Source organism: Leopardus geoffroyi, chromosome B1, assembly GCF_018350155.1.
Source record: "Leopardus geoffroyi isolate Oge1 chromosome B1, O.geoffroyi_Oge1_pat1.0, whole genome shotgun sequence".
Taxonomy (NCBI): Eukaryota; Metazoa; Chordata; class Mammalia; order Carnivora; family Felidae; genus Leopardus; species Leopardus geoffroyi.
This window is the reverse complement of record NC_059327.1, coordinates 14,999,369-15,026,952: the sequence shown is the minus strand read 5'-3', so window position 1 is coordinate 15,026,952 and position 27,584 is coordinate 14,999,369. Positions and strand designations below refer to the sequence as shown.

Below are 27,584 nucleotides of genomic sequence, written 5' to 3'. Positions count from 1 at the left end.
GTTTTGTGTTTAGGCACCAAGAGGAAAACTTCCAGATGTTTTCATTCTACTTTTATAAGCATTATGTTGGTAGGGTTAAAATTGGGAACTGAAATGAGTACTCGATAGGAGAGCAATTTTTTACACTGTCTGTAAGCTCTTAGGTAGGGAAATAGATTGAAAATCAATACGTCAAGGCAGTGGAGGCCAGCCACCCAGTACATTTTTATTCCAGACAGGGTGGAGGTTATTGTAAGTGAATCCAGTTCAGTGTGGAGAAGGAGAAACGGGGAACGGACCGTGGCCCGGACACAGGGACTCTTGCTTGATTGCTGTTCTGCTTGACTTTTACTGTTGCCAGAGATGATAGCGGTTAGTCACACGCAGGCTTACAGGCACACGCACACTTGTGGCCATCGGCGGGCTGGGTCCTGGGCTTGCCTTCTTGTCCATAACTGCTGAATGCACTTTCAGATGTGCCTAGTGGTGCACAGCAAAAAGGAGCACAGTGTCTCAATACTTAAGATTTGTCTTTTTACTTATTTATTTTTTTTGAGGGAAAGAGAGCAGTTGGGGGGCGGGGGGCGGGGTGGAGACACACACACACACACACACACACACACACACACAGAATCCGAAGCAGGCTCCACGCCAGCAGGCTGACGGCAGGGAGCCCGATGTGGGGCTCGAGCTCACCAACTGTGAGATCATGATCTGAGCTGAAGTCAGACGCTCAACTGACTGAGCCACCCAGGCGCCCCGGGATTTGTCTTTTAATGTTCCATCTCTCCTGTCTGATTAAACACACAGGTTAGCGTATAAGATAGCCCAAAGACCCACCCCTGCTTTCCTTTTAAGGAGGGGGGGGGGAAACTCCCTTATTTTTATTTTTACTTTTCTTTAGCATTGAATTCTGTCTTGTGGGGTGGGGGAGGGGGGGAGGACTTCTGTTTTTAGGAAGCGGAAGACGCCAGCAACATGTTGAATTGTTCTGACAATACCCCCTGGCATCTTGCCCAGGTTAGCAGCGCTTTTGCTGAGCCGTATTGAAATCATCTCCGGGCCAGTGTAAAAAGTTTGCAGGTGCGGACATTCTGTCTGACTTGCCCAGGCAGTGCTTTACAACCCCATTGTGTTTCTTGATAAAAGGTAACCCCACCCTTCAATAAAGCAAAGCTTGCCGTGTAACAGAGGAGGCTATTCATTGCTCCAAAGTAAATCGAGCAACCCTTAGTCACGAATAACAATTAGGAAACAATGTAATTTGAATTTTGTCTGGATTTTGTCTGCCCAAATGCACCTTATGGGTTGTATGTACTTCTTTTGGTAATTGCTTCCAAATTTAACTGGCTTTGGAAGCAAAGCTTGGTAGCTCTTTCGGACAAGCTTAGGAGCTCAGGTATCACCAGGAAGGACCTGCGTTGGAAGAGAACAGATTCGCGACGTGGGTCCCCACGAGGACCTCATGGTTATGACTCAAGGTTGGCAGCCTCTGGCACCAGAATTCCTAATGCTTTGAGGCCGACCAAAGGTGGTGCTAGGCGGTAGAATTATGTCTTCATCTTTTCCCAACTCCTTTGCTCACCCTTCTTTTGTTTGCTGTTTTTCCTGGTGCTTAAGATGTAAAAAAAAAAAAAAAAAAACTTCAACAAGATAAATAATAGCTTGAGGTGGCTCTTTATTTTTTTCATATTTTTTAAAGTTTATTTATTCATATATATATATATAGAGAGAGAGAGAGAGTGTGCAAGAGGGGAAGGGGCAGAGAGAGGGAGAGACAGAATCCCAAGCAGGTTCCGAGCGGTCAGTGTAGAGCCGGACGCAGGGCTCGAACTCACTGACTGTGAGATCATGACTGAACTGAGATCACACGTTGGACGCTTAACCAGCTGAGCCTCTCAGGGGTCCCTTGAAGTGGACCTTTAGGTGGAAGGCATTCCCTGGCAAGGGAGAGGGAACTTCCGTGCTCCTTCTCGGGGTGGGGTGGGGGGGGGGGCTGCGCCTCCTGCCTGTTTCTGGGAGGGCTGAGCTGTTCACCCCCTCACGAGACAAGGCATCCGGTTCTGTTAGGACTAGAAAACGCAGAGCAACATGAACCCCCACGTGAGACGGGAACCCAGACCCAGAACCCATAGTGCACCTTATTTTTCTCCGGTGGACCCGGCCTGGAAAAGCCTGGTCACAGAGATGAGCCTGTGCGGGACGCTCTCCGTCACCATGAGCGTGCAGAGTTCCGGCAGTAGTCTGAGCTATGTCTTTTCACAACCTTAAGAAGTTTTGATTTGCCCAAGAAACCTGCCATCCTTTCATGAGGCTAAAGGTTTCTCACCTTCCCCTCTGCCTTGCCACTCCCACCTCATTTATAATTAACCATCAGCTCCTCGGGTTTCTCAAATCCGGCCCCTTCTTTCTATTTCTGATACCAGTCCCAGTCACCTTTGCGGTCGCAGCGCTCTGGTTCCATTCCGCCCCCGCCCCATTCATTCTCCACATAGAGTGACTTTTTAAAAAAACAATGCCAGTCTCACCGTGTCACCATTGTCCCCAAGACGAAGATCTGAGTCTCTCTTGTCTCCACAGAGTCCTGGTGACCTGGTCCTTGCCCACCCCTTTTATTTGTATATATACTTTGAATGTTTATTTTTGAGAGACGTAGAGACAGAGTGTGAGCGGGGGAGGGACAGAGAGGGAGGGAGGGAGGCACAGAATCCGAAGCAGGCTCCAGGCTCCGAGCCGTCAGCACAGAGCCCGCCGCGGGGCTCGAACCCACGAACCGCGAGATCATGACCTGAGCCGAGTTTGGAGGCTTAACGGACGGAGCCACCCAGGCGCCCCATGTATTGGGTTTTGAACTTGAATGATTCAGCATGTTGTGACTTCCACGTGCCTGTCCAGCGTGCAAGCGAGGTGGCTCTGGCTTTGTCACTGTGGCGCGGCCCTTAGGGCTCTGTCAGCGCAGCACAGAAAGAAACAGACTTTTGGCAGTTCGGCTGGGAAGCGTAAGCTGCTACCCCGGCACGTCTCACCCACATTTCTGCTCCCAGACTGTTGACCCTCGTGATGTATTGATCAACTCTCCCGAGATTTTATTGGGGCGGAGTATTTGCTCCCCTTGATGGTAACGTGTGGTGCTGTTTTCTCGGCCCCGTCACCCTCGTGCTTCACCCTGACCTACATCAACCGGTTGAGGTGGGTGCAGGCTGCAGGGGGTCCGTCTGGCCTGTGCGAGGACAAAACTCCATTCTCTAAAGTTATTAACTCTGTAGTGACGGTCTTTCCCACCATTGCTCTTGGACATCTGTCCCAGATCATGCCTGCATTTTATTCATACACACACACACACACACACACACACAAACACACACACACACCCGATTAGAAAGACTTGGGTTTTAGACCTCCTTCTGCAGATTTTTTATTTTATTTATTTATTTGCCACATGACCTTGGGCAAACTCCCTAACCTCTCTGAGACTCCATGTCCTCAAATATAAGGTAGAAATAATAATACTGATCCTGCCTACCTCACGGGGTTGTTGAGAGCACAAAATGAGCCTAGTGGAAAAGTCACTGTGTAGTTAGAAGGTGGTAAAATAATATTGTGATTAAGTAAGATCTGAGTAAGAAAAGTAGCCTCCAATCTGTGCCTCATTGTCGCAGCTAATATTAACAGTTTCAGTTCTCAGACTTTCAGACAGGACCAAGAAGAAATTTCTCTCCCTAATACCACGCCGATGGCCTGATTTTCTGTGCCCTCTGATACGCTTTAACGTTTCATTTACTTATTTTGAGGGAGACAGAGACAGCGGGAGTGAGGGAGGGGCAGAGAGAGAGGGGGAGAGAGAGAGAGAGAGAGAGAGAGAGAGAGAGAGAGAGAGAGAGTGAGTGCATCCCAGGTCGTCTCCATACTGTCAGCACAGAGTCTGATGCTTAACTGACTGGGCCACCCAGGTGCCCCCCTCCCCTAATTAGCTTTATTCTCGACCCTGCAGCTACCTAGGTGACCTTGGCGGTTATTTGTCTGGCCTCTCTGGGTTTCAGCTTTCTTTAGTTATAAAGTGGTAGGACCCAGCCTCCCCGCCTTCAGAGGCCCTTGTTTTCATTTCTAATAGTCTCTGCTATTAAGAGCTTTCTGTGAGGCATGGGGGCAACTGTGTTCTCAGGTGGAGCCCTCCACTAAGTCAACAATTGTTAATAAAGTTGGGATGACCCTTTAAGGAACCACACTGGCTCATCAGTAACCAGCCACGAATAATATTGTTGTAATTCTTAGCAACTAGGTCCAGATAAAATTACATTGCTGTGGGGGACTCTTTCCCCAATGTGCTGGAGAAGCTTGGTGGATATCAAGCCCCTCCAACCATTGGAGAGTTTCCTTGGCACCCAATATAGAGCTGTTGAAAAGCAATTCCACTGCTGGTTATGAGCCCAGAGTCTCATTAAGGTGAGATGCGTAAGTTTTTATCCTCAGATGGGCTTATTAGGAAGCCAGAGGCGCCCGGTCAGAATTTCCTGAGCTCTCTTAGCTGGGGAGACCATATCGGGGAGTACTTGAGTTGAGCCTTGGGGTCAGGGAAAGTGGAATCTGATGGCTGGTTTTGCCACTTACTGGCTGTCTGGCCTCAAATTAATATTTAACTCTTCATGATGCCTTTTCCTCGTGTCTAGAATGGGGACAGTAATCGTGCCTTCCTCATGGGGCTGTGGAGACTTATAGATGGGACATACAGGGTGAGTGGGAAAGGCAAAGATAAGTGCTTGGGAAGCCTTAGGCTTTGTACGATTACTTATCAGAGAGGATATTCAGGTGCCTAGCAGGGTGCCACTTGTGACTTTATTTGCCTTAGGGGTTGCTAACAGTTCTGCTACTTGCCCGTCTTTTCAGGTGTCAGGAGTCAGGAGTCGGTGTTACTGGGGGCAGAGGCTAGCGGTTTGGGGAACTCGAGAGAGACACATAGACAGAGATTGGTCAGTTGATTAGGGGTTGTGCCTAAAGCACATCCAAAGAGCATCTCAGATGTTGAGATTTCCCTGTTTCTCTTTTGGCCTGGAACCTTACGGGTTGGGACCTCAATGATGTTCAGATATTAAGTGAAATAATGTAAAATTAACCTCTTCTTGGCCGGTGCACTCAGTTGTGTAACCACCACTATATTCAAGACCTACGACATTTTATTACCCCTAAGCATTTCCTCCCCTTGCCCTCAGCTTCTGGCAACCATGGCCCGCCCTATGTTCATCATTTCATCTAGGTTCTAAAAAGCCCGGCTCGCCAGAAGTCCTGACATTTGCTAGGAAACATTCATTGTCACATCCGGCCTTTGCAAGCGGCCATGGTCTCCTCTGGGACTCCGGCTCCAGTCGGTGAGCCTTGCGTGTTCATTCATCTCTTTGTTTAGCAGAAATTCACTAGCTGCTCTCAGACATCAGCCACGAGCCTGGGCTACGACTTGATACACAAAGTTCTAATCCCAGTGCTCGGCTCTCTCAGGAGCCACAATTTGGTGGCGAAGATGACGCATCCAAATAAAAAGTTAAAAGGAGACATAAAGAATTAACTTGCAGTAGGAGGCAGAAAGTCAGGAAGTGTCTCCAGGTCATGTCATGTTGTTAGTGTTGGCCGAGCAGTGGGGACCGCGAGTGAGGGGCGCTCTGGAAGGGGAGGTCAGACAGTTCTGGATGGTCAGGAAAAGGCTCCAGAAAGACAGAGGCATTCTGAATGCTGCCTGTTGCTCACCTTCCCCTTCCAACCCGTGTTACTGCCTCACTGAAGCCTTTGATCCTTCCCACTGGGAGAAAATTCTCTACTGTCTTTTCTTTTCACACTGTCCTAAACTTCACCTCTCGAGCCTTCTGTGCTGACCAGGAGCCCTACGAGACAGCTCACAAACCAGGCCCTTGCTGGCTCGGTCATGTCCTGCCCCTCCCCGGTATGTGACAAGTTGTCCTACAAAGTAGGTGCTCAGCAAATCTTCCGTATGTTGAATGACCGAGTCGGGCATTCTGGGCAAAAGCAGCGAGGGCGAGAGTTCCTGGTCAGGGAGTTCGCGGGGCTGTTGTAGAGAGGAAGACTTTTGAGCTGCTGTCATTGGGTACAGTCCCAGCTTGCTTGCCGTCTATTTGCAACGACAGTGCAAGAGAGAATTGAATTTTGGAGTATTGGAAGTTAACATGGCTTCGATGGAAATCTAATTCATAGAAGAGCCTAATTGCCTTAGTGTGCAGGGTATTACTTGTAGCCAGCCCTCCTCATACACACGCCCAGTTTGGCTTCTATCTGCCGACTGCTTTTAGGACTTGGGAAATCTCGTTTTCCTGCCGTTTTGTCTTCCGTGCGAGAAGAGGCGGAAGAAACTCAAGAGAGGTCGGTGTCAGCACTCAGTCTGTGTCTGGTGAACTGCATAATTGATGCTCTCCTGCTCAAATAGGCTAGTCCAAAGGATAAAATAAGAATTGGGGAGGGGCGCCTGGGTGGCGCAGTCGGTTAAGCGTCCGACTTCAGCCAGGTCACGATCTCGCGGTCCGTGAGTTCGAGCCCCGCGTCGGGCTCTGGGCTGATGGCTCAGAGCCTGGAGCCTGTTTCCGATTTTGTGTCTCCCTCTCTCTCTGCCCCTCCCCCATTCATGCTCTGTCTCTCTCTGTCCCAAAAATAAATAAACGTTGAAAAAAAAAATTTAAAAAAAGAATTGGGGAGTCTGCCTGCCATATATAGTCTGCCTTCCTCTTCTTTAATTTTATCCCTTCCAGGAGAACTTCGACAACATTCCATTTCCCTTCCCTTCTGAATGCTGTGGCTTTGTGGATGGTTATCACATCCCCAAATCTCCTTCCCCAGCCTCGTGCGTGCTTTTCCTCTCTTCCTTCCAGAACCCGAGAATTCTGACTCCCTTCTCAAGCCTTCTCCGAGTAGAATCAGGTCATGTTCTCCCTTCGTCGGGCTGGTCATTTCATCTCCTTCCAAAAAAGCAATTAAAACAGAAACTCATTTCTAAACAAAAATACCGGAGCAATGAAAATACTTTGAGCGGTTAAAACAAGCATTTGTCCATGATGGCAAACTTCTCAAGAAGATTGGAACACGGCGGCCTTCTTGCCTACCCTGATGGTCGGCAAGATGCGAGGGACATGGACACCGTACACAATCCACAAACTGTGTGACTTTGGAGAAGTCAGTCTACCTCTCTGTGCCTGAGTTAGTTTCTTAGTTGATCATAGGATGATGGTGGTTTGCCTGTCATGGTCATGGGTGGAAATGTTAAAATAACTTACACGAGTAAAACATTGACTGTGACGGCAAAGTATTTTGAGGCCCTTGGGGAAACACTGTTATTCCTTTGTTATTTCCATGGGTTTATTGGTGGCGGTTTTCAGGGATATTTCATCCAGTCAGTTGTCAACAGAAGTCTAAGGTCAGTTCTGTTTGAAAGTAGGGGAGGGCATTAGGGACATTCAAATTAAAACCACAGTAAGATACCACTGCACACCTATCAGAGTGGCTGACAGAAAAATAGTGGCCACGCCAGAAGCGGACGAGAATGTGCATAAATGAGATCATCCATACGTTGCTGGTGGGAATGGGAAACAGTACAGCCACGTCAAGCCAGAGTTTGGCAGTTCCTTGTAGAATGAAACATGAAGTTACCGTATGACCCAGCAATTGCATTCTTGGGCTTTTATCCCAGAGGGATGGAAACTTAGGTTCATATAAAACCTGAACACGCATATTCATAGCAGCCTTATTTGTAACAGCCAAAACACGAAAACGGCCTCCTTCCCCAGCCTCTTGGGTGCCTTTCCTCTCTTCCTTCTGTGGCTGGAGAGGTAAACAGACTGTGCTATATCCACACCAGGGAATATTACTTGGCAGTGAACAGGAACCAACTGTTGGTATCCACAGCAACTTAGGTGAATCTCTAGGGAATTAGCCAATATAAAAAGGTTACCGTGTGAGCTCATTTATGAAACATCCTTGCGATGACAAAAATTATGGAAATGGGGGACAGGTTAGTGGATGTCAGGGGTTAGAGATCATGGGGAAGAGAGGCTGAAGGAAGGTAGATATAAAAGAGTAACGTAGGAGATACTTGTGATGATGGATGTGTTTTGTATTTTGATTGTGCTGGCAAACATGAAACCCCATAAGTGATAAAATTGCAGAAAGCTAATTGCGTGTGTGTGTGCACGCACACACACGCACACACACGCACACACACGCATGCACAGGAAAACTGAGGAAATCTGAACAAGATGCGTAGAATGTTATCAGTGTCGGTATCCTGGAATTGTACTGTAGTCTTAAATTTTAATTTTTTAAAGTTTATTTATTTTGAGAGAGAGCGTGCCGGTGGGGTAGGAGCAGAAAGAGAGGGGAGAGAGAGAAGCCCAAGCAGGCTCTGCATTATTAGTGCAGCGCCTGATGTGGGGCTCGAACTCGTGAACCATGAGATCATGACCTGAGCTGAAACCAAGAGTCAGATGCTTAACCGACTGAGCCACCAGGCGCTCCAGGAATTGTACTATAATCTTGCAAGATGCTTGCATTGGAGGAAACTGGATAAAGGGCACACAGGATCTCTCTATTACTTCTTCCAACTATACGTGACTCTATAATGACCTCAAACTAAAAGATTTGATTAAAAGGAAGTTGAGGCAGGATTCAGAGGCAAGGTGGTCGGAAATCATCTTGTCAGTGTTCTGGGGAGCTGGTGCTACCAATGTGTGTTGGGCTGGGAAAACCATTCTGTTCCACTGTTCAGATATTCCATCCAGTGGTCATGTTGCCTGCAGGGTAGGAAGGGGCTGGGAGTGTGAACAGAGCACCCACAGCTGGACATGACACAATGGAATGGATTTTGGTGGTCCTTCCTCCTTAATAATAACATTTGGTAACATCTCTCTGGACCCAGGACCTGGAAAATGGCACAACAGCTTCCTTCGGAGCAAGAACAGAGGAAAGAAATGGGTCAAGTTCAAAGCACTGTCTTTCTGGCCCTGGGGCTAGGTCTGGATGCAGCCTCCAGTCCTGCAGGCTTGGCTGTGATTGGATTGAGTTTGGGACATTGCCACATGTAAGCACCATTGGCCAGCATGCTGGAAATAGCCCTGGGGAGCCAGGTTACTGGCAAGCTGCTTCTCTGGAGACATTAACCCAAAGCTAAAGCTGTCCTTCAGTTTCATGGCCGATGACATGTGGTGACTGAGAATCTGACTCCTGACCATTCAGCTTTTTGGGGGAAGGTTTTCTTTCTTGAGAGCACACGTTAGAATCGTGAATCAGGCATCGGCGCCTGATGGCTGTCTTTTCTTTGAAGTTGTAGGACAGTCACATCTGGACAGCAACATCGAGGATCAAGAGATTGTCACTAATCCTCCGGACATTTGCCAGGTTGTAGAGGTGACCACCGAGAGTGACGAACAGCCGGTCAGCATGAGCGAGCTCTACCCTCTGCAGATTTCCCCCGTGTCTTCCTATGCAGGTAAGGGGGTAGGAGGGGAGCTTTGGAACTGGGCACAGATCAAGGTGGGGCAGCCCTTCAGGGTGGGGCCACCCACCCTCCACACAGCAGAGGATCTCTCCTCCGTCTTGGGAATTATTCTGGCTTTATTGTCTCAATGAACATCTCCTTGGGTACTTTTGTTCCCAGAAGTCATGGCCATAGCGTTTCTTTACTTGATCGCCCATAACATCTTTGTGCATGACTAACAAATAACTATTTCTTTGGAGAAGTAGTACATCTAAGGCTATTTTGTTTGCAGAAATCTGGAAGGGTGTGTTCGGTGGAATCTGAGTTTGACCAAAAACTGGATAGAACCTCGGGGACCATTTCTTCCAGCTCCTTCATTTTTACAAGTGAAACACTTACTCTAGGTCACATGGCCAGTGAGGGTTTGGGTCAGGACTTGAACTCAACCTTGAGACCTGGACCTTCCTTCCATCCCGGCAAGTTTACTTGTTTCCACATATTTTCCCCTTCTTTTTCAATTTAGTAGAGCTTCTAATCAGGCCAGGTACCTGATTCCCCAGGGAATCCCACATAATGACCCAGGAATAGACTCAGACGGTCATAGGATTAGAACGAGTTTCAGTTGGTTCTTCGATCCTTACAGAACAAACCGATGAGTCCTTTCTCTGCCAACATTACATCATCTTATACTCTCTGATGATCTCTGTTTAATTTTGGGGGGACTTGGTTATAATTAGGAAATACAAATCCTGAGTCAATGTTATTGCTTGCAAACATTACAAAAAGAAAGCAGAGGTCCTATCATGAATAACTACAGTCAGCTCTCATAAATGTTGAGGAGTCCTTCCCAGTGTCCTTTAGTTAGGATGCTGCTCCCGTGACTGACACACAGTCGTGTTGGAATTGGGTTGATCATGACAGGTTCTTTGTGAATTATCAGCCACTAACCTAACCTTTTAGTTCCTGAACATCAACTTTCTGGGTTTGTTTGGGTTTTTTTTTTTTTTTTTAGCTTATTTTTTAAAATCGTGGCTAAATAGACATAACACAGAACTGACCATTTTTGCTACCTTTAAGTGCACATTTCAGCGGCAGTAAGTGCCTTCACAGTGTTGTGTCATCGCCATCCCCGCCATCGGTCTCCAGAACTTGTTCATCTCGCAAAACTGAAACTCTGTCCCCATTAAGCACAAAGTCCCCGGTCCCCTCCCCCCAGCCCACCAAGGGCGACCACCATTCTGCATTCTGCTTCTGTGAATTTGGCTACTGTTGGGGGTACCTCATGTGAGTGGAATCAAACAGTATTCCTCCTCTTGTGATTGGCTTGTTTCCTTTAATGCCCTCAAGAGCCTACCTTTCTTCTGTGCTAAGAACATACAATGACTGTGAGATCAAACCTTGCCTACAAGAACCTTCTAATCTGTCAAACCGGATAAGCTTGTCATTATTTATTTGTCACATTTTGAGCCCCTGCATGTGCCTTTATAGTCTTTGCCAGGCCCCAGGAAGAATAACTACTATTTGCTGCAAGTTTCTCGTGCCCCGGGAACTGGGCTAACGGCCTGGTATCAGCTGACTTGTTTAATTATGAGAATAACCCTGTCAGCCTGGGTATCATCCTTATTCCCTCTTTAAAAATGACAAAACTCAGGCCAGTGTGGGTAAAGCAGCGTGTCCGGGGACGAACAACTGGTAAAACAGATAGAATCCACCTACATGTGGCTGGTGCCCAAAGCCTGTTCTTAACTGCCCCCCCCCCACCCCGCCCGCCCTCCCCTGTTATGCTGCCCTGGACAGCTGCACAGGGTTCTTCCGTTCAGTGTGCGCCCACAGCCCTGATCTCAAGGACCCACCGAGGACGCAGAACAGCATGTTTATGCCTTAATTTTACAGCTGAGATAACACTAGGTTACTTTGCTTATATTTACATAGCTATGGCTAAAAACGAGTGACTTTCTTCTACATCATGAGCTACAGGCATTATTCCACCCCGTGGGTTTGTTGTTTTAAGGGTCGTAGTTTTAGAATAGATGTTTCTGTTTATCTGTTGAAGACTTTCCGAAGACTTCTTGAGGATTCCCGAAAGACGTTTTCTTGCTATTCCCTCAGTGGCATTTTGCCTTAGCAGAAGAATCCCAAGGACAGCTGATCCGTGCAGAGAAATGAAAATTTCATTACCCTTTTCAGGATATTTGCATAGATTTGAAAAGAAGGATTCCAGTGCAGGCTGGCAGGCAGCTGGGGGGTGTTGTTGGAGCCTGGCTTTTCTGTCTGGCCTTTGGTTCTTTCCATTGTTTTTATTGTCTGAATTCTCCAGAACCTTTTGGAGTGAGGCTCATTGGCTAGAGCCAAAATGTTTCATCACGGCTGCCTTTCTGGAGCTTACAGATGTGAAATGTACCTGTTACGGATGGTGGCTGGTTTAAGTCTTTTCGACAGGAGTTTTACAACTTTCTGCTAGGAGAGGCAGCTTTTTGGTTGTAATTCACTCTTCTTATTCTCTGTTCCCCAGAAGGGTAGGCTGTTTGTGTTTTCGTGATAAGATTCCTTTGTTTGGACTGGAATTCAACTGTCGACTTCCTCCAACCATTTTCATTCACTTGTTTAGGAAACTGGTATTCGGAGGCTGTTGTTTATTATTTTTTTTTACCCTCACTGATCACTGAAATCTACTCCGGTAGTATTACAAAACCACATTCAGTTTTGCAAGTCTGTCTAAATTTTGTGGCGAGCAAGAAAAGAGGTGGTTTCTTCGAGTGGAGGTACTTGTGTTGGATGTTTGAAGACAATATAAAATTCTTGCTGGATTCTTAAAACTTTCACCCTGGGGAGAGATAATCCCAAAGGCCAACCTTGGGAAACTCTGGAGGACGGTCATTTTATATTTAAAGGTTTACTATAAAGTGGCGTCTTGCATGATGTATCTATGGCACCAGGATTTTATTAGGTAATTGATGGTTTAGTAAAAGAAAGCCATAGCGATATTTTGTGGAGGGCTGGACGAGAGGAGGGAGAAGAGTTAGAGAAGAGAACATAATACAAAGGACTGATTGGTTATAACCAAGAGAATGGAAATTGCCTGTTGACCTGGAACTGGCAGTGAAGACTTCCTTAAGGAAACCATAGTAGGCTTGCATTTGGTTGGGTGGGGCAAAGATAAAAGTGCTTTGAAATTAAGAACACTCTGATCTGAATCTTTTGATTGAGCTTTCCAGGGAGTTGAGCAAAGGATGGAGGGAAAGAAATCCTTGTCAATCTTATTAATAAAGCTTATGGAATAAGAGCCTTCCAGAAAATGTACCAGGGTATCAGCATGCAAAAAGGCTTTAACATTACACATATCGCATGATTGCACATGGCACGTATTGTGTAAAGACATATTGTTTTCCTCCCCATAATGTTCCTGAGGTGTTTGGACGGTAAAAACTGTGCTAAAGTGGAGTGGGAACCCAAGACTAGTGTCATCCTGGAACCACAGCTCTGGAAGAAGAACCTCAGAGATCAGCCTACCCAAGGGTTGACCCCCTTCCCTCTCACCAGCCACTTTCAGGGAAACTGGGACCACCGTGTTGAAATGAGCTACTCACGTACCTGTTACTGCTCTGCACGTACTTTATTTAAATTTTTTTTTTTACATTTTTTTTGAGAGACAGAGACAGAGCACAAGTGGGGGAGGGGCAGAGAGAGAAGGAGACACAGAATCTGAAGCAGGCTCCAGGCTCTGAGCTGTCAGCGCAGAGCCCGACGTGGGGCTCGAACCCACAAACCATGAGATCATGACCTGAGCCAAAGTCAGATGCCCAACTGACTGAGCCACCCAGGCACCCCTGCACGTACTTAGTCACTAGTGCTAGTCAAGCAACTCCCAATTTGTTTTATTCCATTGTATTCACAACCAGTAAAAAACCAAATCCAGACTAATCAAAAGGGAAAACAAAATAACAGTACAGGCTGATATTGAAGCAGTAGCTCCAATGAACACATTTGTCACGTACAAAAGGATCTCAGGGTGCCTGGGTGGCTCAGTCAGTTAAGTGTCTGACTTCGGCTCCAGTCATGATCTCATGGATTGTGAGTTCGAGCCCTGCATCGGGCTCTGTGCTGACAGCTCAAGAGCCTGGAGCCTGCTTGGCATCCTCTGTCTCCCTCTCTCTCTGCTCCTCCCCTGCTCATGCTCTCTCTCTCTCTCTTTCTCTCTCTCAAAAAATAAACATTAAGCGGGGGGGGGTCTTGAGAATGGTAATGGTGAGGAAAACCAAGGAAACAGAGGAAAATGGGCCTGTGTGCACCTCAAAGACACTGTGAGCTGGTGATTTGGGGCAGCCAGAAGAGCTGTAGTTATTCCAGAGAGAAGGGTCTCGGGTCCTCAGGCTGGAGCTTCACGCATCCATCTGCTCCTAGCTAAAAGGCACTCAAGGCCATTCTTGTAGACAACTAAAAAATCTCAGCTTGCTATTATGGAGCTGTTGTTATATAGTGTTATGAAATGCAGTTACTTCAGAAGTGATCTTAATCTAGAAACCATGCTCTCCACTGACATTTGCGTTAAGTTCAGAACACGTATGTCTTTTCTTGTCTCAGACCGTCTCCCTGCAGTTGAAAACTGGGTACTTAAAGGCAGTTAACATTCTGATGGTGGTCATGGTCTCTGCGAGGTCTTCCCAAGGAGTCTCCCCAGGGTCTGCCTTCCAACCTGTCCCGCAGCTGGGGCTCAGGCTGTGGCGGAATCCCGGAACCTTGGTGGTAACTGCTCATTTTCACATATCTCCAGCCCCCGACACATACCTGTTGGCGTCTGTTTGTTTCTTTTTATTTCAAGGGGAAAGGAACCGAAGATGATGGCATTTAGGGAGGGTACTTAGGAGCAAAAGGGGTCTAGACATGTAGGAAAGGAAGAGAAACCTTGGCTTTGGAGCACAAAGAAAGCTAAGCCTAAAAATGGAAAGGGGATCTTGAAATTTCAGCTGGAGGAGCAGGAGAGCTTCAGGAAGCAGGGCTGCTGCGTTCGGTGCCCGGGGCCCTGGGCTCAGACGCACAGTTTTGTTTTCTCTCTTCTGTGCTGACTCAGGCCACAACTCTGGCAGGTTTCTCAACATCTCTGTTCCTCATTCTTCTTGGGAGTGGCCATACTGATTCCTGCCTCCTCGGGAGACCGAGCTAGCCCAAGGGTTCCGTGAGCAGGGGAATTTTCCTTTTTTGTTGTTTTTAACTTGTTTTTGTGTGGAAACGTTTCTTGTGCCTGGTGTTGCCAGCCAGCGTCGTTAGTGGCCGAGGCCCGGCCTTGTCCCGGTGGCTGTTGCTCCCAGTTGGGGAGGGAAGTCTTGTCAGTCTGAGGAGAGGAGAGGCGTATCCTATCTAGTTGCTTCTGGTCAGCCCTCAGGGATCACTCAGGCCCTGGGGGTGGGGGCCTGGGGGACAGTCACTGGAGGACAGTGGCTGATCCAGGCGTAAAAAGGCTCCAGGGTGGGCCCAATGTGGTCAACATTCTTGATTTGTCTGGTTAAGGAATGAATGAACCTGTGGCCCAGTTTATCCGTTTCTTCTTTAACCTTGACTTCATCGAGATCCTGCTCTGTGGCCAGTGCTCCGGGTGGGTGAAAAGGCTTCGCCTGGGCTGGAGCCATTGGGGTCCTGGCTGTGCCACCTGCCAGATGTGAGACTGGAGGCCAGTCCCTCAGTAGATTTAGGATGGAAAGAGGTAGAAGGTGCTAGAACACATGAGCTTTTCTGCATAAGCGGGGGGATTGGGGGGGGGGGCGGTATGGTAATAGTTGCTGCTCCCCGACTGACGATCTCAGTCAGGGCTGAACAAGACCCACGTGCAAAGACAGCAGCACGGCTGACACAGCTCTCTAGAAAAGTACATTGTTATGCGTTCTCTAGGCCTTGTCTGTAAATGAATGACCCAGACTCCGAGATCTCTAAGGGTCAGTATATTTCTCTGCCCTCTGTGCTTTCGTTTCTCCATGCTGCGAACACTGAAGAGCCGCACGCCATCATTTTTTTATTTAAAAACGAAATTTTTTTTTTACCTAAAAAATTTAATTAATTAATTATTTATTTATTTTAATTTTATTATTTTTAAATAAATTTTAAATAATTTTTCAACATTTTAATTTAATTTTTTTTCTTTCTTTAAAAAAATCCTGTATGCACAGGTGATGTGTGATCAATCACTTGCTATTGACTTTGACTGTGTTAATCTACGTGTTGTGCAAATCCAGTGTTGAGCAAGGCTGATGAACTCAGGATAAAGGTGTGCTATCGTTTATTGAGTGTATGCTGTGGGCCAGGCCCTGTAGTAGGCCTTTTCCCACATATCCTCTCGCTGATTCATCACTCAATCCTCTTTGGAAGATGTCAGTACTCCTGTTTTACAGATGAGGAAGCTGCATTTTGTGAAATTGAGTAACCTGCTGTGTGTCTCACAGCTGGCAGACCGAATTGGGATGGCAACCTAATTGGTTATCTGTCGCTGCACAACAACATAACCACAGACTCAGTGGCTTAAAACAACACACATCCATTATCCCGCCCCAGTTTCTGAGGGTCAGGAGCGCAGGCATGGCTTAGTGGGGTTCTTTGCTCAGCATATTGCCTGCACAGACCTGTGGTCAAGGTGCGATCCAGGGCTGCTAGCTCGTCTGAGGACGGAAGTGGTGGGGAGAGTCTTCTTCTAAGCTCACATGGTTTGAGGGGGCGGAATGTAGTTCTTTGCAGGTTGGCAAACTGAGAACCTCGGTTTCTTGCTGGCTGTTGGCTGGAAGCAGCTCTTACTTTTTGGTCATGCAAACCTTCCCAACATGGCTTCCTCAAAGCCAGCCAGGGAGAAAGTCTCCTCACGGGACAGCATTCGGTCCTCCTTAACGTAACCACACACATCCCATCGCTCACTGTGTTCTGTTGCTTCAAACCAAGTCTCTGGTCCCACCTACGCTCCAGAGGAGGGAATCCCAACGAGCAAGTAAACACCAGGAAGGAGATGAGGATCATGGGAGCCCCCCTAGAATCTGTCCACCACAGTAACCGGGGTGGGAAATGTAACTTTGGAAACCCAACATAGAAGTATGAAAGGGACATGAGGTAAAGGACCAGATCCAAGTAAGTGGGGGTAATCCAGGAAGGCTCTGAGTCGGGACTTGAGTGAATGACAGGGATGGAAAGAAAGCACGAGTGGGGTGCGTGGATGGATCAGCCCTGAGGAAAGGGGGTGAGGCAGACGCAGCAGGGAGCGGAGAGCAGATTGGCATCCTGGGGACCAACACCCCATCCTGGGAGGCAGCGGCCATGAACAAACATAGCCTGGCCCCCAGAAAGGGAGCTACCCCCCAACTCTAAAACTTTTCTTGGGAGGGCCAAAATCAGAGACATAAAATCCACTGCAATGTCTCCCGAGTCCCAAGTGCTTAACTTTACAAAGGGGTTGAAGATGAGTTCGCTGACCCATTTCTTTTGGGAAAAAAAAAAAAAGAAAAGAAGTGCTGATATATTTTTCAAATACTGCCTGAGCCTCACGACAGTTGGAGCGGCAGGAATGATGGCCCTGTGTTTTTCTCTCTGTGAACAGAAAGCGAAACTACCGATAGTGTGCCCAGTGATGAAGAGAGCGCCGAGGTAAGCATGGCGGCCGCCACTCGGCTCCAACCGACGCTGTGGGAAACCATTCCCATTCCCATCCAGCACCTCGGTATCCCGGCTGCTGGTTAAGCTGCTCTGCGTTTGATCATGAGTTTTCCTGGAGGATTGTGTGTGTGTGTGTGTGTGTGTGTGTGTGTGTGTCTTAAAATATACATAACATGAAATGGACCACACTTTTGGATTTTGAATTCTAAATTTAAGCTTTGGGACCTGAACGGGAGGCAAGAGAGTGAGATGTTACTATTAGAAAAAGAGGCTATGACGGCAGGAAAAGGAAACTCAAGTGGAGGCCAGGAACTGTTGATATGCTCACCACTATAAACATCCCAGTTCAGCCGCAGAAATAGAACGTCCAAGTGGCCAAGAGCAGTGACCGGAAGTAACCATCAGAAAGTGCTAATAAGCAAATGTATCGGCACCTTTACCTGGAGTCCCCTCTCTCTGTGATCGGCGCCGAGGTTAGATGTGTGTTCAGTCTGGATTCCCAGTCGCCTGCTTCCCATTTCCCTGCTCGAGGCTGGGCTCACACAATGGCAGGAAACGGCTGTAATGTGATGGAAAGCATTCCTGCTAAGGGCCTGCTTTGTGTGTGTATTTGAGGTAGAGAGACTGACCGACTAATGGTTGTTTTCAATCCGTCATTTCCCAGTGTACTAAATACTTCAAATAGAGTCCAGGAATTCTGCAAAGACAGGAAGCGTAGATGCTCACATGCCAACCCTGTTTCTTCAAGGTCAGAAATTCCAGCTCATCCTCTGAGCGAAGCCACCTGGGAGGCCCCCTGTTTGCTCGGCACACTGGAGCTCTAAGCTATACCCATTTGAAGACAACGGAAGGGCTTCTACCCTCCGAGTTCCTCACTTCCCTTTCTCTGAAAACGCAGATTGACTCACAGATCGGATTGGGCCAGGAGTGAGGAACCAAGTCTCTATGACAGACCAGCCATGATGACCTAAAACCTAACCTAATGATCAGGCTGGGTGGTTGGAGGAGAGGGGAACCAGAAACCCAAGTTGCTGCCTTGTTTTCCTGCCTTCATAGAACAGTCTTGCCTGTTTTTTCTGGGAGGTAGCAAATGGGAATTGATAAAAAGGGAAGAGAAACCATTGCTTGGGATGCGAATAGCTGGGTATGGATGTCAGTTGAGGGCTGTCGAGACACTAAGCTTCTGTTCATTCCACGCCTCTTAAGAAATTCATTTAACACACCGACACGTGGGAACAGTGGTGCCTCTTTATAGAAAGCCGCTCGGTAGAAGGCAAAGAAAAAAGATGTATCTCTCGATTATTTTTCTTTGCAAGGGACGACCACACTGGCGGAAGAGGAACATTGAAGGCAAACAGTACCTCAGCAACATGGGGACACGAAGCACCTACCTGCTGCCCAGCATGGCGACCTTCGTTACTTCCAACAAACCTGACCTCCAGGTCACCATCAAAGAGGAGAGCTGTCCGGTGCCTTACAACAGCTCGTGGCCCACTTTACCAGACCTCCCCCTCCCACCCTCCGTGACCCCAGCGCCCAGCAGCAGTCGGCCGGACCGGGAGACGCGGGCCAGCGTCATCAAGAAAACGTCAGATATCACCCAGGCCCGCGTCAAGAGCTGTTAAGCCTTTGACTTCCCCCAGTGGTTGTTGGGATGTCTTGGCTGTGTTTTGTTGTTTGTTTGTATTTTATTTTTCTCTCTGACACCTATCTTAGACAAATCTAAGGGAAAAAGCCTTGACAATAGAACATTGATTGCTGTGTCCAACTCCAGTACTGGAGCTTCTTTTTAACTCAGGACTCCAGCCCATTGGTAGACGCGTGTCTCTAGAGCCTGCTGGATCTCCCAGGGCTGCTCCCTCAAGTTCAAGGACGTCATAGGACCAACACCCACACGGGCAGCGCGGTGCTGCATTGCCTGCGGTCAAGGCCAGCACAGTGGAGTGGATGCCTCAGAACGGATGAGAAAATGTGAACTAGCTGGAATTTTGTATTCTTGTGAATATGTACATAGGGCAGCACTAGCGACGTTGCAGTCTGCTTCTGCACCTTATCTTAAAGCACTTACAGATAGACCTTCTTCTTGTGATCTTGCTCTATTTCACGGCACATTTCAGCGTTCCCCCTTCGCGGCCCTTTGTGTCCTGCCTCCCGGCCCGTCCCCTCCACTTCCTTTCCTCCTTGTCCTCCCCACAGAGGCTGTGTTCCGCATCCCTGAGGAGGAGAAGAAGAAAAAGAGCTTCTCCACAGATGTCCCATTTTTAAGACTGCTTTAAAAAAAAAAAAAAAAAGAAAGAAAGAGAAAGAAAATCTAATCTGCTGTGCTTGAATGCCACGCGGTACAGAGGAAAACTATCATGGAGATATTATGCAAATTCCCAGATTTGAAGACAAAAATATTCTAATTCTAACCAGAGCAAGCTTTTTTATTTTTTATACAGGGGAATATTTTATTCAAGGTAAAATTCTAAAGAAAATATAATTGTTTTTTATCTTTTCTACAGCAAATTTATAATTTTAAGATTCCTTTTCTTGTTTATCAGCAGTTGTTATTACATCCTTGTGGCACATTTTTTTTTAATTTTGTAAAGGTGAAAAAGCTTTTATGAGCTCATGTAGCAATCAAATTATCCTGTGGATTGATAATAAATGAATATGATATATAGTTAAATTTTTAATGGGCATCATGCCTGACTTTGTCTGTGTCTACTTGGGAGCATCACCATGGGACAGGGCTGGCCAAGTATCGTTGCTTCTTGGGCATCAAAACTTTCTCCCATTTCAACCACGAGAAACCCCGGGGGGTTCTTAACCTTGAGGACCAAATGGCCTCTTCTCTCGAATGCTCACCGTGAGCCAGGTGCCAGGCTGCGTGTTTTACAGGAGTTCCCTTTCTCACTCATCAAGGTTGTGTCCAGGATAGGGACTTCTCTCCATCTCACATGGAAGAAATGGTGACTTTTAAAATGCCTTTACTCAAGGTCACATGGGTAGTAATCAAGGGCACGAATGAAGCCCAAGTCTGGTGTGACTGTGGAGGCAGTCATTTATGTGCTCCCCCCTCTCCTTCTCCACCTCTGTGCTTTTCCTGTTCTTCCCCATAGGCTTATACATAAGACGAAAATTTTGTATTTATTTATTTTTTTTTTCAACGTTTTTATTTATTTTTGGGACAGAGACGGAGCATGAACGGGGGAGGGGCAGAGAGAGAGGGAGACACAGAATCGGAAACAGGTTCCAGGCTCTGAGCCATCAGCCCAGAGCCCGACGCGGGGCTTGAACTCGCGGACCGCGAGATCGTGACCTGGCTGAAGTCAGACGCTTAACCGACTGTGCCACCCAGGCGCCCCGAAAATTTTGTATTTAAAAAAAAAAATTTTAAGAACGTTTATTTATTATTGAGAGACAGAGTGTGAGCATGGGAGAGGCAGGGAGAGAGGGAGACACAGAATCTGAAGCGGGCTCCAGGCTCTGAGCTGTCAGCACAGAGCCCGACACGGGGCTCGAACTCACCAACTGTGAGATCATGACCTGAGCCAAAGATGGATGCTTCACCTACTGAGCCACCCAGGCGCCCCCGAAAATTTTGTATTTATGTCACACACCAGGCCCAAGGGCAAGACGTTTTCAGTAACAGGAGGTACCTGTTGGGTTGCTAGTCTACATCAGTTCTCATTCCAGGACCTGACCCTTAGACCGAGAAGCTGCCCTCAGTACATAGGACATGTCTTTTTGCATGAGAAAACTCCAGACTCCATCACCCAATTGTCATTTCAAGGTGTATACCTGACCTTGGCAAAGCCACTGCGCTAACCTCTCCTGCTTCCAAGATGTCTACAAAATCCGAAAACTGAGGCTTAGCTGCCTGTCTACTACCTCCAGGGTTGTGGAGGAGATTGCCAAGTTAATTTTTGAAAAGGTTCCTTCAATGAAAGGACAGCGAGCTGTTTTTATGCTTTTCTCCATGTGTGGCTACAGACATAATGAGTGGTCATAACATTATCCAGCTCTGAACGGAAATTAACTGAAGCATTTTCCTGGTTGATGTGTTGAAATGCCACATCTGGATGGTCGACTGCTTCTGCGAGGAGCACTTTGTGGACCGTGTGTTTACCTCAATTTCATGGGTGAGCCTCACTTTCTTAGTGAAAACAGTCCCAGAGAACCTACTCGTCTTCAGAGTCCTAAATAGAGTCCAGCTCTCTGTGACTTGTATCTAAGTCCTTTTATTTGGTCCTCCCGTTTTCTTTTTTTTTTTTTTTTTTTTAATTTTTTTTTTTTTTTTTCAACGTCTATTCACCCTTGGGACAGAGAGAGACAGAGCATGAACGGGGGAGGGGCAGAGAGAGAGGGAGACACAGAATCGGAAACAGGCTCCAGGCTCTGAGCCATCAGCCCAGAGCCCGACGCGGGGCTCGAACTCCCGGACCGCGAGATCGTGACCTGGCTGAAGTCGGACGCTTAACCGACTGCGCCACCCAGGCGCCCCGGTCCTCCCGTTTTCAAATAAATTAAAAAAAAAAAATCGTAGCAGAACGTGGCCCTAAGCCACGTGGCCTGGCAGTCACTGGGTTGTGGGTCGCTCCTGGTCCCCGTCCCCTTCTCTCTTCCCAGCTTGCTTCTCTGAGGAGCCAGCTCACATCCTGCCCCTTTGCGCAGCTCTGTGCCACCCCCGCTTGCGTCCCCCACCTCTGTGGTTGTAACCAAGACTTCCAGAACCTGACCAGGTGAAAGAAAGTTCAGGATTTGGAAATGCACAATTGAAGTCCCAGAGATAATCATCCATGGCCGTGGAAAACAGAATCCTGTTTAAATTCTTTCTGAGGAAGGCTGTATTGTTTCTAAGTGTTACTAGCCAGTTGTGTAGGAAAACAATGGTGGGGGTTGACATGAGGAAGAAAAGCAAATGAGATGGGGCATCTCAGGGACTCAAGCCTCAGACCTTGTTGTTGTCAGTTAGAGGAAGTACAAGGGACATGTGCTCCGTTTGGCTAGCATCTGTGTGAGCTGATAGGCTTTTATGACGGGCTGTGTGTGTGTGTGTGTGTGTGTGTCTAAGTAGCAAGTTCGATGGAACGACTTCTGGAACAATAATCTCCATTCTCTGCGGCCAGCATCCAGGGCTCTCCCCTGATAACAGAAACAGTGTACAGCTATGAGCTGTGAGTCCAGTGACAGGATCTTTCTCCCAGTCAGAAGGCCGAGAGAACCCAGCACATCCTCCAACTGCACAAGGCTTCCAGAACGCCATTTGCAAGTATCTAAATAAATCCATGCTCAACCGTAGCATTTTTTCAATGTTTTGATGAAGTAACTGCCAAAGGAGGTGTTTAGTCTGTTCAAATGTATTTATAGAGGAGAAGAAATACACATGGAAAGAAATCCACACAAATCCATTGGACATCAAACCCCCCCAAACAGTATCCCTTTTTTGCTCCTCACTTCTAAAGTATACTAAACTATCAGGTACCCACTAAGGAGATAAAAATTTTAAGAATGAGGAAGATTAGAGATTTGGTCTCAGCATTCTGAATTTTAAAACTTGTGCTTTTGGAAATATTTTGCATGTGAATGAAAAAGACGTTAAGCCCCAATGGCCTCGTGCCCTAAACCAGAGAGAGGGAACATTAGACATTCCATTTGCTTGAGGCTATTCTTTGAACGTTGAATTCATTAGGTTTTAAAAGCCCCTGTTATTCTAGCTGTGGACCAACAGACTCAGATAAAAGGTGAAAATAAGAACCCCACTCTTCTGCCAAATTTCTACTGAAGAAAGACAAAGAGCAGGCAAGGAAGAGGTTTGCAGTGAGGTAGCCGAGAAGGGTCCCTGGCATGCGGTCTCAGTACCAGTTTCGGTTTGGAAAGAGAATGGAAACAGAAACTGGTTTTTACCTGGTGGTGTTACCTCATCCTAAAATTCCATCCAGTGGTGTACCCAGGGCCACGATGATCAGAGCCAGTGGGAGGCGAACCTGACCAGCCAAGGGCACCGGGAGCCAGCTCTGCGTCTGTTCCCGGGCCACAGTGGACCCCTTCCCAAGAGTGTCACAGCCCACGGGATTGTAGGCTTCTCGGGGCTGTGTCTCAGTCATGCCTGCATCCCAGCATGAGGAACAAGGTTGGCAGTCACCCCCAGAATCTCCTCCTCCTCCTCAGAGATCGACCATTCCTGTGTCAAAAGGACAGGGCTGGGGCTCGGGAACGTGGCCAGCCCCAGACCTGGAGAGGAGCCCCATGGCGTGCCAAGAAGGTGCTGGCTGAAATGTTAACACCCTGAGGCTGCCTGGCCTCTGGGCCCCAGCGCGCCCTTCTGGACACTGACCCCGTCCCCCCGCTGCAGCTCGGGCATCCCTGGCTGTGCTGTGGGGGCAAATGAGGGTTTGTAGCGTTTCCTTCTGTGGCTGTGCTAACAACAGGTGCAGGGGCTCCGTGTCTCTGCTACTGAAAATAGTGCCTGGAAGGAAGGAAGTGGCCAGGCCTAATAGCTGGTTTTAGCAGAAATGTTAAGTCTGTCCAAGAACTTGAGTCATGCTGTGGAAGGAGCAAGATGCAGGACATTTCAGAGTGCACACAGTCCGAAAAACATTTTCTGGAGTCCTTTGGCCAATTTCATTAGACGGGAAGCTGCATGTGCACTTCTGTTCCTCTAAGGAAGCTGCTCTTTGGAAGTTGGGTCATTTGCTCTGTAGCTGCTCTGTAAACACAAGGGAATGGAGAATGCTGGCTCCGGGGAATGTGTTGTGCCGGGATTGTGCAAGCACCGCTCGGTGAACCCCTTACACGCGTGGCTGGAGAAACACCACCATCACATGCCATGGCCTGCGCAGCACCAACAGTTGATTTTAATAACACAACTGTTTTTGCAGGTGCAAAAAATTCCAGAGCGATTGCATCTCTCAGTTTCAGTTTTGGTTGAGAAGAACGTTTCAAAATTGAAACACCCCAACACCCATCCACATGAATCCTCAGGGAAGGAGAATACCCAAGATGTTCCATCTGCCAAAAGCTTGGGGCCTAGATCTGAGGATGCTCATGTTCTCCAAATTCTCCCCAAGGCACCAGCTGAAAGGTGTTGACATTTCGAATCAACATTTATTTATTTTTGGGACAGAGAGAGACAGAGCATGAACGGGGGAGGGGCAGAGAGAGAGGGAGACACAGAATCGGAAACAGGCTCCAGGCTCTGAGCCATCAGCCCAGAGCCTGACGCGGAGCTCGAACTCACAGACCGCGAGATCGTGACCTGGCTGAAGTCGGACGCTTAACCGACTGCGCCACCCAGGCGCCCCGACATTTCGAATCAACAAGTTATATGCTTGAACCCGCTGTCTGAAGTTTCAGGATCATGTTAGCAGCTAAAGAAGATGAGTTCCTTTGGATTAGGGATGGCTAAGCCTTTATTCACTCCTAGAAATAACATTGATAAATATTCTCTGTGGAGCTCACTGTTCTGACTCCCAAAGAGGTTATAAACTCGGATCTAACGCGATAAATCTTGTAGTACCTTTTTCTCTGGGAAGTTCACGTATCGTAGTCTTAATGTAACTATGAAATACAGAAGAGATTCCATTTCATATTCATAGGCTGAGCTCCAACACATCCAGGGTAGAGGCAAACAGGAATCTTAGTAAAAGTGCAAATTACAACTCCAAGCCTTTGCTCAAATTTCACCCCATGGCTTCAGGGGTCACGGCAACACGGCTGTGATCTGGGAATGAAGACACAGGCTGGTTGAATAGATTGATGTTTGCAAACTTTTATGTGCAAGGTTGATTTAAAGCAATGCGATTCCAAATGCCTTTCTGTAGCATCTCATGAATTTAATTAGGGTCACCAATCATCTTGGTTTGCCCAGGACTGAAGGAGTCCTGGGATCAGGGGACTGGGCCGGGGGTGGGGTGGGGTGGGGTGGGGGTGGGGGGGCTTTAGTGGTGAAACTGAGAAAGTCTCAGGCAAGCTGGGAGGAGTTAGTCACCCTAAATTTAATGCCAAGATCCAGAGAACAGATACCATTTTGTGTTCTTTGAGGATTTTCTAAACCCAAGTGGAAGCTTCATGAGGAGGTGTTATTGAGGGTATATTGTTGATGAGTCTATTACTAATACATTAATTTAGTAGTAGTGTTCTGTTAAGAAAAGATTCACTCATTGGACACTCTCCATTGTGTTCTCACTAGTTGCCAGGGCTGTTCTAAGTGTTAGAAAAGTGTACAGATACGAACAAAACTAAGTCCTTGTTCCAGCAGGGATGGACAGTCAACCAATAAATCATCTTTGAGTGACAGTAATAAATACTATGGAGAAAAATAAAGCTGGGTAAGAGAGATAGGGAGTGAACGGGGGTATTCAGACTTTCATTTTAGAGCTTAAAGGATCAGTTGAAGTGTTGGCAGTTGCAAAGACCAGCAGTTAGTGGGAAATAAGGAAAACAGTGTGTATCAGCAGGGTTCAGTTGCAGGAAACAGAAACCACTCTAGCTATTTTAGGCAGAAAGGCAATGAACAGAGAGAAGCAGGTGTTTACTGCATTGTTTGGAAAGCTGGAGGAGCTGACTTGGTTCCATAGCTGCCACTGCCATGAAGCTCGGAAATCAGGAGGCTGCCGCTGTAAGGAATGACTGAGAACACATTGCTGTCCCTGAAATGTGAGAAGTAAGAAGTGCCTGTCACCCCCCTTCTGACTATCTCTTAGCACCCATTAAATTAGTGACCAAAAGCCCCAGTGTCTCCACAATCGTGTTTGCCAATGGTTCCAGCGAAATCAACGGCAAGGTGGATTTTGCTTCAATTCTGACTGCCAGTCTCACGCAAATGCATATAATTAGTCGACCCTAATTCACAATTAGAAATCCAGCTGCAAGAAAGACTAGGAAACATGGTTCTAGATTTCCAACCTCTGTGTTAGAAAAAGACACACGAGAAGGAATTGGGAATGAGCCTATTCAGGACATCCATACATCTCCAGGAAACCACTCTTTGCCAAGAAGACCAAAGGAAGTAGAAAATCCAAGGTAAGACTGTCCAGAGAATCAAACTTCATCCTGTACATCCAGCGTATATGGGAAGGCAACATTGTGTAGTGGGAAGAAATTAGGTTTTGAAATCAGATAAACCTAGATTCAGTTCTCACTTGCTGATGACTTTGAGCAGTCTCTTAATACCTATGAGAAATGGCCTCTTTATATATAAAAAGGAGTATTAGCACCTTACTTGGAAGCATGTTGTAAGCATTAAATAAGACAATACTATTAAAATATAGGGCATATTGTAGGCATTCAATTTTATCAACCATACAGCTTGTATGTAAAATTGTTAACAAACATATTTTGGAGTACTGATTCCAAATTACCCATCTTCTCCCAGACTTAGATTAATTCAAGGATTCACCACAGAAGATCCCAATTTCTATGTAGCTAAAATGAGCCGGATTTTTTTTTTTTTTTTAAGATCCTGGGCCATCCTTTACCGGGACAGGCTAATTCTATTATTGAGTGGCTTAGAAGGAGCTAAGAAAACATTCCTTTCGTAGAAGTTGAAAAGGTCAGAACCTACTGGTGGTTACTTTTAGTTTTTACAACACAGAATCAAATAAAAAAAATTTTTTTAATGTTTATTTATATTTTCAGAGAGAGAGAGAGAGAGTGCAAACAGGGGAGGGCAGAGAGAGAGGGAGACACAGAATCCGAAGCAGGCTTCAGGCTCGTAGCTGTCAGCACAGAGCCCAGCGAGGGGCTCAAACTCACAAACCATGAGATCATGAACTGAGCTGAAATCGGATGCTTAACCGACTGAGCCACCCAGGCGCCCCTCAAACAAAAATTTTAAATGCCTTATAAAACCTCCAAGGGGAATTAAATAAACTTTTGATTATTGAGGTGATTCTCTGGGTCGGCAACGTAATACCCATCCATCATGGACCAGTTTGCACCACATTTCCCACAAGATTCATGTGATGCATGACATTTGGCTCAGCAATTTCGAAATTAGGTGTATTTCAACATACTTATAAAACAGGCTATCAAATAATTAAGCTTTTGTGCTTTTTGGGCTCATGGATGGGATGAGGGAACTTATATGGCAGATGGTTTGTCAGAGCCCAAACATGCGCCAGGTGTGAGGGCAGGAGTACTCCCTCCTAGGGCCTCTGTTTGCCTACATGGATTAACATCGGGGCTGAGAAGGCTCTGAAAGAAGAGCTAGAAGATAGAGACTAGATCCTGGGATGTGACCAGCTGGAGTCCATAAGACTCTGAAGGTGGTAGGTGAACATAAGCTGTTCTCATAGCGTCAAGACTGTTGCTTGAGCCCATAAGGACACTTGGCCACCCTTGAGAAGCATGTGTACCCCGAGGAGAGAATGGCAGAGGGTGTGGAGAACTGCCACTTGAGGGCCCCTCCCCCTCCTTATCTCCCTGGCTGGTGGTTTGATGAGTCGTGGCCTGAGCCCGAGTGGCAGATCCAGTAGAATGACCAGAATGACCCTGGAAAGGGCAGAGGCAGGTGGCCAGGAGGAGCTCTCAG

General features: G+C 47.1%; 1 protein-coding gene across 6 annotated transcripts in view; it reads left to right on the top strand.

Annotated features, from left to right (window-relative positions):
- IRF2 (interferon regulatory factor 2) overlaps positions 1 to 19,743 on the top strand; it is a 92,303-nt gene extending 72,560 nt beyond the window's left edge. For all 6 annotated transcript variants that reach the window (XM_045452928.1, XM_045452946.1, XM_045452932.1 and 3 more), the window contains exons 7-9: positions 9,290 to 9,454; positions 17,010 to 17,056; positions 18,382 to 19,743. In XM_045452928.1, the coding sequence (XP_045308884.1) occupies positions 9,290 to 9,454; positions 17,010 to 17,056; positions 18,382 to 18,690 (521 nt within the window). In that variant the 3' untranslated portion in view covers positions 18,691 to 19,743. The remainder of the gene's footprint in view (positions 1 to 9,289; positions 9,455 to 17,009; positions 17,057 to 18,381) is intronic.
- Positions 19,744 to 27,584: the final 7,841 nt, after the last annotated feature.